We start from the raw sequence: 14,156 nt of genomic DNA on the forward strand, positions 1-14,156 counted from the left end.
CAATGGGTAAGGGAGACAGATGGTATGAAATGCCATTTAAAGGCTATGTGAAGCATGAGAACTGTTGTTAATGTCGACAGTTTGAGGAAATAATCTTACTTGTGTCTGCGCAATCTATAGGGGACTAGAGTAAAAGGGACAGTCTCCAAGAAAGGGGAGCAATTTAGTTCATCTCATGTAAACATAGATTAAGGGTAATAGTATATGAGGCAATCAAATGCACAAAACTACCAAGCTAACTCTTACCCTCAGGTTTACCTTTAAATTCAGTTATTCATTCCATAGGTATTTACTGGGTGTGTCCTATATTTCAGGCCCTGTACATGAAGGACTATTTCACAGTAGTTAACAACTTTGGGTATGGTGGAATTTACACCTGCAATTTATTTCTAAATGGTTCAGGGAAAAAAGCAGACACACACTAAGCAAATGTGGTAGAATGCTGACTACTGTTGACTCTAGATGGTGGGTATACAGGTGTTCATTGTACAATTCTTTTCATTTATCTGCATGTTTGAAATGGTCATTATAAAAAGCTAAAGAAAATTTTAGAAGATTTACTAACAATTATTCCCTGAGGAAGCCTTTTAAAACTTAGAGTTACCTAAGCTTACTCTCAGAGATTCTAATTTAGTAGAAGGAAAGGCCAGCTGTGTATTTAAAAAAAAAAAAAAAAAAAAGGGGTCTCCAGGTAACTCCCGTTAAAAAACACTGCGGAGGTTTGCAATCACCTGATAACCAGAACATTAAACCAGAATCTCTGGGGTTGGGACCCAGTCATCTCTAGTATTTAGAGGTCCCCAGGTGACTCCAATGTGCAGCCAAAGTCTAGTGTTTCTAGTAGAAACACTAGAGTATTAATGATCTAACGAAAGGCAAGAGATTTTTACTCACAGAGTATCTTCACCACAAAAAACTGGTGAGACACAAAAAAGTGTTGCTCAGAATCAAACCATGAAAGGGGAAGCTACCCATCTTGGCTTATTTGTATTAATTAGAGCTATTATAGTAATTCAGACATTAAGCTGGCAGGTAATTTAAGAATTAACAAAATCTGAGTTGTACATAATTAACATGCAAGTATTTCAAAGCTACAAGTACTTTCCACTAATTCTAAACAGCTGCTTAAGATACAACACACATTATCACTTAATTTTTCTAAATTACATACCAAACATTAGAAAAAGAAAATTCAAGGACACTGTAAAATTTAAATACAGCATTCTGAAGACATGGATAATTTAGGTACAACTATCTAGAGACAATGGATGCCTGGGTGGCTCAGTCGGTTAAGCACCTGACTTGGGCTCAGATCATGATCTCATGGTTTGTGAGTTCCAGCCCTGCATTGGGCTCTCCACTGTGAGCACAGAGCCCACTATGGATCCTCTGTCCCTCTCTCTTTCTCTCTGCCCCTCCTCCACTCATGCGCTCTCTCTCAAAAATAAACATTAAAAAAAAAAAATGGACAAACTATTTTATGGCAATTATACTTACCATGTCAACTTACAAAAACATTCATGTGAATAAACTGGTACTACTGGGAAAACAACTTCAAATTGTTTATAAAAATTTTAAAAACACTCTCAGTGTTTTTGTTGTTCACTGTACTACCATACCTTGGCTTCAATTTGCCGATAGCAGGAGATACCATATACTGTAGCTCCATTTCCATTTCTGGGTGGCAAGTGAAAAAATACAGTATCTAAGAGACACACAGAAAAATGTAAATACCAAAGTGAATTACCCTTATTAATAATGTAAATTGAAGTTATTATATGCAGTTAATTAAAACAAAAATGATGATGTAACGAGGAACCCATGTCATACTTAACACCTAGCATTGCAACCACTGGTTTCTTAGCATCCCTCTCACTGCCTTATTGTGTACATTCATTCAGGCATTCTCAAAAGACCAGGAGGCTGAATAATAGATTAAGTTGAAACTACAGTCACTTATCCCAGAAAATACTTTATTCCAGATTAAAAGAAAGTAGAGAATCATAAAAATGAAAGGCCACTCATGAATCTTGGATGGATCCAAGAAATTCTTGAAATAACTGGGGAAATTTGAACATGGATTAGATCTTAGATGATATTCTCGAATTACTGTTAAATCTCTTAGCTGTGATAATGGTACTGGAAGTTATCCTGAGGAATGATCTTATTCTTAGGAGTGCATACTGAAGTATTTAGAAGTAAAGTGTCGTGATGTCTGCAACATGGTGTTAGACTTTCAGATAGTAGGGCAAAACTGTCCACACACATAAAGAAAACTTGTGGAATATTTGCTATACTATTTTTTCAAACTTTTTTTCTATTTAAAAACTTTCATGATAAAAAAGTACACCAAAATATTTGTAAGTTTAAAAATAATGTATTTAGATTTTATGTTAAACTGCATAGTAACATTTTGTTTCATTTCATATGAAAATTCTTAAATATTAGGAAAATAAATAATTAAACCAAGTTTAATCTGGTGTTTTGGTAGAGCCCCTAATGCCATGATAAAACTTAGTCCTTTGTTAAGCCAGTCAAAACATGCATTTATAGGTAGGAGACTCAGTACTAACCTCACAGTGTTGCTTTCTCTGAGGATGTTAACATGCTTCTCTGACACATAAACTTTTATATTTTATTTTTTTAAGATTTTACTTTTAGGTAATCTCTACACCCGACATGGGGCTCAGATTTACAACCCCAAGATTGAGTCGCAAGCTCTACCAAATGAGCCAGCCAGGCGCCCCTTACACGCAACTTTAAGCAGAGCACTGCAATAGCAGTGGCTCTAGGGGTGGAGAAGCAATCCCAGGTGGGCACAGGTGTACTAAGCTAGTTAAGTTTGCAGCTAGAGCCCCAAACAGTAGCTAGTCTCAAGAATAAATGCAGAAAAGTGCTACCAGTAACAGATGTCCTAATCTGGCCAAATACTTAATTTAGCCAGTGCTCCTGGCAAAAGAGTGGCCAATGCTCAACAACATTACCAACATAAAGCCCAGCACTCCTCTGGAAATCTTCCAGTGCCTGACTAGTCATCTCCAAACAAACACGTGTTTTATAAATAGTTACAAGAAGCCAAAGGCCTTTCATTTACCAAAATATTTAGAATCTAAGATGTCTTGGTAAATTAAAAAGAAAAAAAAGGGGGGGCACCTAGTAATTGCTCCATTGTTTACATACCTTCCTGGTAGTTGTGTGCGCCATCTGGTAAGGCAAGGAAGGGCAAATACTTCCATTCTTCAGGTAAAGTGTGGCTGTCATGTCCATCTCCTGGAATCAGGGGTGGGTAAGAGAATTCAACCTAAAATAGTAAGCAATGGTAGCCAAAAGGTTGTTAATCAAAGGGAGCATTTTATCCTGATGGCCAAAAATAGTTTTAAACTCTACATACTTGTTGATGCCATTTGGCATTATCAGCAAACTTATGGTACACAAGAGGAAAAAGAAAAAAGGAGTAAAAGGAGGAAAGATTTTTAAGACCTTTCCCCTTTCTGACTTAAAGGTTTTTGGATTTTAATGTGCATAGGAGGATAGGAGATAGTAGTGGTGGTAACTGGATTTACATTTGGAAACTGTCATCAAGAGATGGTAACTAAAGCCATGAAGCCCTGAGAAAAACCAACATCCTACTGAATTGAGCAGAAGAGGTCCAACAAAGAAGCCGAGAAGTATAAGCCAAGATCTAGGCTTGCTTCCATTCAACTGACTCCCTTGCTCACAATATGTGTAGCTTTGAGCTTTGTTTTTGCTGCGGGGTTGGTAGGAGGAGGAGTGGGCATTAATCAACATTTCAGGTTATTTTCTTTTAAGACTGAGAATTGGTCAGTGAAAAGTTCAATGAAATCTCTCCAACACCATGTCTTGTAGAAGTAACAAAGTTTCTAGTAAACACCCTCGGTTTCTGGTATTCTCCAAGTTTATCAGCATTTTCTCTATTTCTTTTTGTTATTTCAACGAGACTTGTGGAGAAGAAGGAAGAATTAAATGCATGAGACCTGGGGGGCACTTGGGTGGCTTAGTTGGTTAAATATTGGACTTTGGTTCAGGTCATGATCTCACAGTTTGTGAGTTCAAGTCCCACATCAGGTGAGCTGGAGCCCCACTTCAGGTAAAACACGAGCCGTGCTATGGGTGAGTCCCGCTTCTCTCTCTCACTCTGTCCCTCCCCTCATTCATTTGCACCTTCTCTCTCCCTCAAAAAAAAAAAAAAAAAAAAGAAAGAAAAGAAAAAAGAGAGAGAGAGAGAGTCAAAGATATATGAAGATGCTAAGGTTCAACATGCTTTGAAGGTTGAGGAACAGGCCAAGAGGCAAGGACTGCAGGTGACCTCTAAAAGTTGCAGAATGCCAGAAAATTGATTTTCCCTAAGTGTCCTGAAGAAACACAGCACTCCTTGATTTTAGCACAGTGAAACCCATTTCTGACCTCCGGGACTTTCTATGTACTGTTTTAAGTCATTAAGTTTGTGGTAATTTATGATGCAGTAGAAAAGTAATACATCCTGTTAAATAGAAGAAACAAGCAGAATATCAGTAAATGTAGTATAATTCTACTTATACTATGATTACATTTATGCAAAAAATTGTACTTCTATATCTTTGTAAATCAATTTTTTAATTCATCGCTTGAAAAGATACAAGCTAACAGTTTACCTCTGTAGAGGTGAATAGGGTTGGGGACTGGAGATAAAGGAATATTCCTGTTAAGTTTTTTTATCCCCATCTTCTTTTGGAAAAAAATTAAACTTATAGAAAAGTTGAAAGAACATAACCTTATAACCATCTATATTCACAAACTACTAATATTTTGGTCTCATGTGCTTTACCTGTGTTGCATGTATATTAGCACACACTTTTTCTGCATTACTTGACAATAAACTGAGATTATCGTTGACTTTTAAGTAAATGGGTATTTATTTCTAAATGGATATGCATTACTTTTAGAGTAAAAAAAGGAGGGGGGCAAAAGATAACCGCGAATAGTGACTGGCTTTCGAAGGAAATCTTATTTCCATTCTATCCTCTTGGACACAAAGGGAGATGTACAAATCTATCTCCTTCTCTGAAGATTTAGTTAACAAATTACCAATAGTCAGACTTTAATATCTGATGCTTTGCTATGTTCAGTCTATTCTCCCAACTCCTCATTCTACTGAATGAAGATCTGTTTTGGACTCTAGTTGGAACTTAAAATGAAGTCAATTCATAAAATTGTTTTAAGTGTAGATGCTGCATATAATCCAAGAATTCCAAGGATAAAATTAAGTTGGCTTTAGGCTGAGCAGGGCCCAGAGTACTTACAATATTGTTTCTTTGAGGTGTTATAAGGAAACCCACAGGCCCAAAATGGAGCCACTTAAGCTAAGTCACCAAACAGGGCTTAATACCTAACCTAACCAGAGTTCCAACCCCCCTAGGAAATAACTCTTAACTGGTCAGTCAGGAACTTTCTGATTGGCACCAGATGAGGTAATCTGTCATATGGCCCTCTCCATCCCGCAAAGGAAGATGAGGTAACCCATGAACCCCCTTGCCCTTCTCATCACGGAAGAAAAAGGAGAAAAAGGGACAGTGCCTGGAACAATCCTTCCTTTTCTTTTGCTAATAACTTCCTTGCCCCACCCTCTTCCTATAAAACCCTTCCAAATTTTTGTACAACTCCTTGGAGCTCCCCACTACTTGCTAGATGGGATGCCACCTGATTCAACAAATCACTTAATAAAGCCAATTAGACCTTCACATTTATTCAGTTGAATTTTTGTTCCTTAACAGGGAGAATATATTCAAAATTTCAAGCAGCTAACTTTGGGAACACAACTTTTTCATAAATTATACACTGTGCTGTGTTGGCAGCTCTCTAGAATTCTTATGTTGGTGTTATTTGCTACCAACAAATTCTTGCATTTGGAAACTGAAGATGTTAACCAAGTTCAAAACAGTTTACACAAATTCCTTTCTGTGCCTACATACACACAACAGTTTTAACAGTGATTTGGTATTGTTTCATTATTTAATCAATCTTCTATTGTTGAGTGCTTTTTTTTTCTAACATCTTTACAAACTATTCAGTACTATTCAAGTATGGTATAATAAAAAATATATTTGGTCTTTGTTCTTGGTCCTGGCCTAGAGCTCCTAAAGCCCTGGAAATTCCTGAGTGAAGGGAGTACCTTTTGTTATTTATAAGACAATTTCAACTGTACCTGAGTTTATTTAACAAGGGGACTTGGTAGTGGTGGGGCTACTAAATAGCGTTTGGATGGGGCCTGGTCACCAGAAAGGTGGACCTCCCAGGAAGGGAGAGGGGCTGGAGATTGAGTGCAATCACCAATAACTAATGACTTAATCCATCATGCCCATGTAATGAAAGTTCCATGAAATCCCCTAAATGATAGGGTTCAGGGTAATTCTAGGTTACTGAAGACAATGAGGTGCCAGGAGGGCAGCATGTCCACTGAGGACATGGAAGCTCTGTGCCCCTTCACCACATCTGGTCCTACGCAACTCTTTCATTTTCCAGAGTTCTAGTTCTAGCAAATTACAGAACCTGAGACAGGGGTGTGAGAACCCCCAAATTTGTGGCTAAATTGAACAGAAGTGCAGGTAGCCTGGGGACCCAGTACTGGCATCTACAGTGAAGGTGTCTTGTGGGACTGAGCCCTTAAACGTGTGGAGTTCGACACTAACTTTGGGTGGTTAGTGCAGAATAGGATTGACATACAGGATACCCAGGTTGGTGTCTGGGGACAAAAAAAAAAAAAAAAAAAAAAACTAACAAGACTGTGTTATTTCCCAATCAATGGGATTTTAAAACCTTAAGTCGTATATTCTTCAAATTTTGAATACTTACTACTCTATATACTCCCCTTAGGATAAGTCCAAAACAATCCAGACAGACACAATTCCATGGCACAGAGGCTTAAAAGGAATTCTCATGGAAGTTACCAGAGTTTCTCGAATACTACTCAATTGAATCAAAAGGCAATTTGGACAAGAATGCCAATTAAACTAAGCAGTACCACAGAAAGTAAAGGTAGGGACAGCTGGCTGCCCCACTGCACAAGTCCAGCAGAACCACCATCACTGCAGTTTACATGAAGGGCTCTTCCTGCAGCTACGCTGTGCAAAGTCTGTAGAGCTGTACATGGCAACCCTAAGTATATGTGAAAAAATCATAGGCAAAAACCAAAGTCAATCTCCAAAGACTAAAAAGAAAAGAAACACTTAGAATGATTATCATCCAGTAGGGTTACTACTAAATAATGAAAGTCCCTACGGGCGCCTGGGTGGCTCAGTCAGTTAAGCGACCGACTTCAGCTCAGGTCATGATCTCACAGTTTGTGGGTTCGAGCCCTGCGTTAGGTTCTGTGCTGACAGCTCAGCCTACTTTGGATTCTGGGTCTCCCTCTCTCTCTGTCCCTCCCCAGCTTGTACTCTCTCTCTCAAAAATAAATAAACGTTAAAAAATAAATAAATAAATAAATAAAAACAAAAAAAGAAAGAAAAAAAAGAAATAAAATAATGGAAGTTCACAGCCCAAACTCTAACTTAAATTTGGGGATCAAATAAAGTGTCTGATAGGACATCAGTACATACAATGTACAACAGATATACCAAATGTCTCCCCAAAGGGTAATATTATTAAATCCTGCAGATTTCAAATTTTTTTGTCAACTCATATTCATGCGACTGAATCTATCTTGATCCCAATTAGTAGCAGTAATTTACATACTTCTTTTTTAATTTTTATTTGAGAGAGAGAGAGAGAACATGCAAGCAGGGGAAAGGGGCAGAGGGAGAGAGCGCGCATCCCAAGCAGGCTCCACACTCAGTGCAGAGTCTCATGTGGGGGCTCGATTCACGACCCTGGGATTGAGACCTGAGCTTAAATCAAGTGTCAAGTGCTCAACCAAATAAGCCACCCAGGCACCCCATACATACTTACATGATTACAACAGACGCAGAGGGAAAAACAATGGCTGATTTCTAAAATGTGAAAGCAGAATAAAGATGGTCTAATTATAAGGAAATAAAAGGCAACTTTTCTAAAGGCTAAGTGAACTATGTATGAAATGGTGACGTATGTTTGTTCACCATGAATGGTAAAAATTACCACTCATTTTCAGAGTTTATAAATCAAATTGCAAAGGTGTGCTCTATAGGCGCCCTTTAGAGGTGCCTGGCTGGTTCAGTCCCCAGAGCATGTGACTCTTAATTTCTATGTCATTAGTTCGAGCCCCACATTGGGCCTGGAGCCTACTTTCTAAAACAAAACAAAAACAAAAGTGTCCCCCCAGTCAGACTGCATTTACGTGGTCCTCAGAAACAAAAAGTTGAAAAAACACAAAATAATAACACAGTACCCTGGTGTAAACTCTGAGTGCTGTTCAAAAGTAGCCTTTGTTCACTTTCTAACAATGAAACATCCATTCCACTGTCAGAGAATAAAAGCCACCATGCCAAACAGCACATAAATTAAACACTAACACAGTGCTCACAGACACTGATGGCATAAGAGGTATGCCTCCTAGAGTAGCTGAGTCAGCTACTCTCTCTGCTCCCTTTCTAGGCCCCTCAGGGATTCCCCTGACCCTTCACTCAGAAGCATGGGTGCTTATTTTCTTAATAGTCAAAGCATTTTAGGGACCAAAGTCAAGGCTCTGTCACGATGTTTTTCTCTTTGAAGAAAACCCTGGATATAGAAGACAGGTCTTCTCAAAGTTATGTTTACTCGGCCAAATCTCTAGTCAACACTACAAGAGTACTGACACTCTATCTCTTTAGTCTCTTAAAAAGTTGGCAACAAATGACTATATTCATCAGCTGTTTATTTCTGTAATAGATTGTGCTTAATTCTCCTCTATCTCAGCACCATACATTATTTTATAGTTTCACGAGTGCACTGGATGCCCAGAAAAATAAAGTGTGTACTGTAAAGGTGCAATGGTACTATTAAGACTTACCAGTTAAAACCAAGTTTTACTGTTTTTAATAAATGCAAACAAAGAAAACAAAAATTAAACAAAAGAAGTATCTTAGTTTAAAACATGTGCTTTTATATATTTAATTGAATAAAGACTGCCAGTTTTTTTTTTTTCTAGAATTAAATAACCATTTTACTATTCCACATTCCTTTTATTTAAGATGAGGTACTTGGGCCTTTTGGCTGGAACCACCATCTTCCAGTAATTCATCAAAATGATCAACACAAAGGAAAAGAGAAGAGGCACCCCCTATATTCTCTAGACCTCTTAGAAAACATGGAGTTTGTCCTTTGGCCACATACATGCAAATCTACAAGAAAGGTGATATTGCAGGCATCAAAGGAATGGGCATTGTTCAGAACAGAATGCCCAAATGTGGTCCCATGGCAAAACTGGAAGAGTCTACAGTGCTACCCAGGATGCTGTTGGCATTGTTGTAAACAAATAAGTTAAGGGCAAGATTCTTGCAAGACAGTTAAGTATTGAGCATATTAAGCACTCCAAGAGTCAAAATAGCTTGCTAAAGCGTGTGAAGGAAAATGATCAGAAAAAGAAGAAAGCCAACGAGAAAGGTACTTTCTGAAGTGTCAGCCTGTTCCACTCGGGCACATTTTGAGAACCAATGGAAAGGAACCTGAAACTGCTGGAACCCATTCTCTATGAATTCATAGCATGGTAAGTGTAAAAAAAAAAAAAAAAAAAAAGACCTCAAGACTGTAAACAAAACAAAAAACAGATGAGGTACTCACATTATGAACAACAAAACAGATGACGTGTATTTTAATTTAATTACAGAATTTTTAGGGATTCCTGGCTGGCTCAGTCAGAAAAATATGCAACTCTTGATCTCAGGGTGGTGAGTTTGAAACCCATGCTGGGTTGAATTTTAAAAAATTAAATCAGCTCAGGTCATGCATCATCTCATGGTTTGTGAGTTTGAGTCCCTTGGTCAGGCTTGCGCTGACAGCACAGAGCCTGCTTGGCATTCTCTCCCCCCCCCCCCCCCACGCTAGCTCTCTCTCTCAAAATAAATAAACTTTAAAAAGTTAAAAAAAAAAACTTCATTATCCTGTTTTTCTACTTTAATTTTTTTGTTTTAAATCTTATTTTTGAGAGGGAGAGAGAGACAGAGTGCAAGCAAGGGAGACACACAGAGAGAGGAAGACAGAGAATCCAAAGCAGACTCCAGGGTCTGAGCTGTCAGCACAGAGCCCAACACGGGGCTCAAACTCACAAGCTGTAAGATCATGACCTGAGCCGAAGTCAGACACTTAACTGACTTAGCCATCCAGGTGCCCCATGTTTTTCTACTTTAAAACCACTGAAATTCTGCATAAACATACATGTTCATTAACACACAACTGTATACACACAGCTAATTAAAAGTCTATAAGAGATTTTATAGAGCCATGCTCTTTTTAAAATTGTTTCTTCCAGGAAGGATAAATCTTTATTACTACATACGAATAGTGAAATTGAGAAACTCTACAAGTATTCATCTCTATACATCTCAAAGATATCTGAGAACAAATAGTCCTATAAGGATTTGGCATTCATTAAGACAGTATTTGCAGATCTACAGCTCACAAATGAGAAATGCCATCAGCTATGGAGTCAATGCAGTTTGATTTGTGTTTCATATAAATAAGAAAATGCCATTTATTTCCAGTAATATCAGATTTGTTTTGTAGCACTACTTTATGTAAAGCTGGGTAAAGATAATTTCAAATGCATTTATTAATTACGAGCGCTTACTTAAAAGCAAAAAATAGTTTTGAAGGATCTTAAATGTATTGGACTTTCTAGGATCTTTAATATTAAAAAAACTAAAACTCCTATATTATTTTAGGTCCCAAGTAAAATGAACACTTTGGTCACATAGCACAAATATGCATAAGTACATGGGGGAAAAATCCAACTTTCATAAACTTAATTTTAAAAAACCACTTAAATTTCAAAGTAAAATGCTTTTTGTTATATTTGTAATAACCCAAAACAGGAACAACTACTCATATGTCTCTTACCAGAAGAATGGGTCAATGATGGCATACAATTATAATACAGAAACTATAATATAATCAACAACATGGATCAATCTCAGACATAACACAGAGTGAAACAAGTCAGACACAAGAGACACAAATATATGGTGGCGTAGGTCAGAACAGTGGTAACCTTCAGGCAAGTAATGACCAGGAGGGGGCGCCTGCATGGATCTTCTAGAAGTGCTGGAATTAATTCTGTATCAGGATGGTGGTTACAGGGATGTATGTGTACGTAAAAATTAAGTCTCTCCCTTAAGTTGTGTGTACTTTATTGGTGATAAATTATACCTTAACTTAATAAAATACTTCTACACCTCAATTTCCTTATCTATAAAAGAGGGCTAATAAAACCTCAGTATGTTCATAGGAATGAGATAAACACACATCTAACAGTGCTCAGTATATAGAAAACATTTAATAAAGGGCAACTACTATTAACGCTAATAATATCTTCATAGAATAGCAATGACAAATTGCATGGTAACTAAACCTTATATTAGTACCACATAAATATAAATTATATAAATATAAATATTTAGGGCATCTTCATGGAGTTTAGAATATTTGCTGTAACTTGTTTACAAAGTGTAGAGACAAATCACTGTGCTTAATGGAAATTTATGCTTTCAGCACATAAGTTATGTTAGCATCCAAGAGATGCCTGGGTTCTTGTATTAAACTATATAGCTTCTATGTCTCCAAAGATACCATGCTTATTTAATACAACACATAAAGACAAAACATAAAAAATGAGCCATTGTTTCTTTGAGTTATTTTTGTCAATTAAATCCTTCTAAGGCTCAAAATTGAAAGAATACAGATGGAGAACTGTTGCTAAGCCCTAGCTATGCACAAGTAGGAGTTTAAACAAAGAAAATCATATGAATAATAGTTTTTGAAACAGCCCTTTCAAAAGTATTGAAGGATAAAGAATTTTGTGATTTGTTACAAGGAGAAAGGTTTAAAAAAAAAAAAAACCTTGGATTGGATTGGTATTTATTTATTTAGAAAATGAGAGAGAGGGAGAGAGAGAATCCCAAGCAGGTTCCGTACCATCAGCAGGAAGCCTGATGTGGGCTTGAAGTCGCAAACCATGAGATCATGACCTGAGCTGAAACTGGGCACTTAACCAACTAAGCCACCCAGGTGCCCTGAGATTTTTTTATTTTTGAGTAATCTCTATAACCAACATGGGATTCCAATGCAAAACCTCGCGATCAAGAGTTGCATGCTCTACAGACTGGAGCCAGCCAGGTGCCCCTAAAAAAGCACTTTTAAATTATTTAGACTTGGGGTGTTATTACAAGGTATGAAATGCAAAGATCTTAAATGTACACAGTTCATAGGTTTTAATGATTTATATACAGCTCTGGGCAACCATTCTATTAAGACAAAATTGTCATATCCTAGAAAGTTTCTCCGTTCAGACTGCTACAACAAACACTATGTTCTGCCTGTTGAATTGAAGGGTATGTATCTGAACGTTGGCTCTGAGGATGGGTATTTAGCAAATGTGTGTTGATTTCATCTTATAATCATGCAAGTGAAGGGTGATCTTAGAAATCACCTATTTTAAAACCCTCATTTTACAGATGAAGAAACCAAAGTTCATAAACATTAGGCAATTTGCCCCAGGTTACACATCTAATAACCACTAGGGTCAAGCTAAAACTCAGATATCTTGATTACCAGATATCCTTTGCTATTATTCAAGCAGACAGTGGTAAAAGAGAATCTATCAGAGCTCCAAGTACAAAGGAATATTAGGAATACTGCATACAGTGTTCCTCTACAATGGAAGAGATAGGACAAGAATTTGTATAAAACATGGTAGAATGACGGAGACTGGTCTTTTGGATGAAATGGTACAATTAGAACACTGTTTATCTCTAGGTTATTGAAAATATATACAAAGATGATATCAAAATTTCAAAAACTATTTTCTTGCAGGAAAAAAATTAATTATTTCCTAACAAAAGATTGAAATCTATTTTAATGAACTCTACCGTAGCAATCTTTTATATTTAAATTTGTTTTTAACATTTTTATTTTTTGATTTTTAACATTTTAAAAAAGATTCCAATTTCTGGTAATGCACTATCTCCATCAGAGTCTAACAAGTTGCTAACATCACCAGCGAAAGCCATGGGGGCAGGAACAGATTTCATTAACAGCCCTGTTTGTTATTTCTTCATATACTCAATACACACTGTGACAATGAGCATCAGTTGGGTGAAGAAAATTAAGTGCAGAGGCCATATATGAAATCGAACCCAAACATAGTTTATTCAGAGATCAGACTTCTGACAATTACCTAGACCACTGCCAAAAACCAGAAATAAGAAAAGCATCTTTCAGCCTAGCCACCTGTCATAAAGCCCCTGATAATATTCCAAGGAGAAGGCTTTAGGTTTTCTTTTAAAACCTCTAAGTCATTTTATTTCAAACACAGTTCTAATATATTTATAAGATGTGGTCTCCCAGTCTATGGAAGAAAAAGAAAGTAAGAAAGCAGGGAGGAGAAGCCAAAAACTACAACGCTGTGTTTGGGTCAACACCAAGAAGTACCTGCTAATTGCTCTGTCGTCTCTCTTTCCGACTGGTTATCAAAAGCCCAACAACTGTCAGAAAGGTATGTGAGAAATAATCTATGTTAAAATAAATTGAGAATGCCACTGTACAAGTGACAGTTCCTATGAAGGCAGAATCATCCAGGCTAACTTAAATTGTGTTCAGCACGTTCTGCTTCAAAATCCATTTTAACAAGACCTATGTGAAGAAAAAAGATGGCTTAAATGAAGTCTCCATACATAGGCAAAGAGGTGCAAAGATTTCACTGCAAGGATGTTATCTGTATCACTATTCAAAATAGCAAAAAATTGGGAGTACCAAAATTTTTAAAAAGCAGAGTTAAATATTTCCACAAACTACTGTTCAGCCATTTTAAAATGTTATAATTCAGTATTTATTAATGTGGAAAGATATTAATGGCATAGACAAAAAGGTAGGCCATAAAACTTGATTACAGTATAATATGTTTTTGGGAAAAGGTATCCATATTTGTAAAAAAAAAAAAATAACTGGAGAACTGGAGAGATATTCATCAAGGTCTTAAGAGCAGATTTCTT

General features: G+C 36.9%; 1 protein-coding gene across 1 annotated transcript in view; it reads right to left on the minus strand.

The window, feature by feature from the left end:
- Positions 1-14,156, minus strand: part of AVL9 (AVL9 cell migration associated) — a 67,798-nt gene that overhangs the window by 43,312 nt on the left and 10,330 nt on the right. Inside the window, exons 2-3 of the mRNA XM_027075228.2 lie at positions 3,181-3,301; positions 1,620-1,705 (exon numbers count right to left, since the gene is read on the minus strand). Coding sequence (XP_026931029.1) covers positions 1,620-1,705; positions 3,181-3,301 — 207 coding nt within the window. The remainder of the gene's footprint in view (positions 1-1,619; positions 1,706-3,180; positions 3,302-14,156) is intronic.

This window comes from Acinonyx jubatus, chromosome A2 (genome assembly GCF_027475565.1).
Source record: "Acinonyx jubatus isolate Ajub_Pintada_27869175 chromosome A2, VMU_Ajub_asm_v1.0, whole genome shotgun sequence".
NCBI classification, from domain to species: Eukaryota; Metazoa; Chordata; class Mammalia; order Carnivora; family Felidae; genus Acinonyx; species Acinonyx jubatus.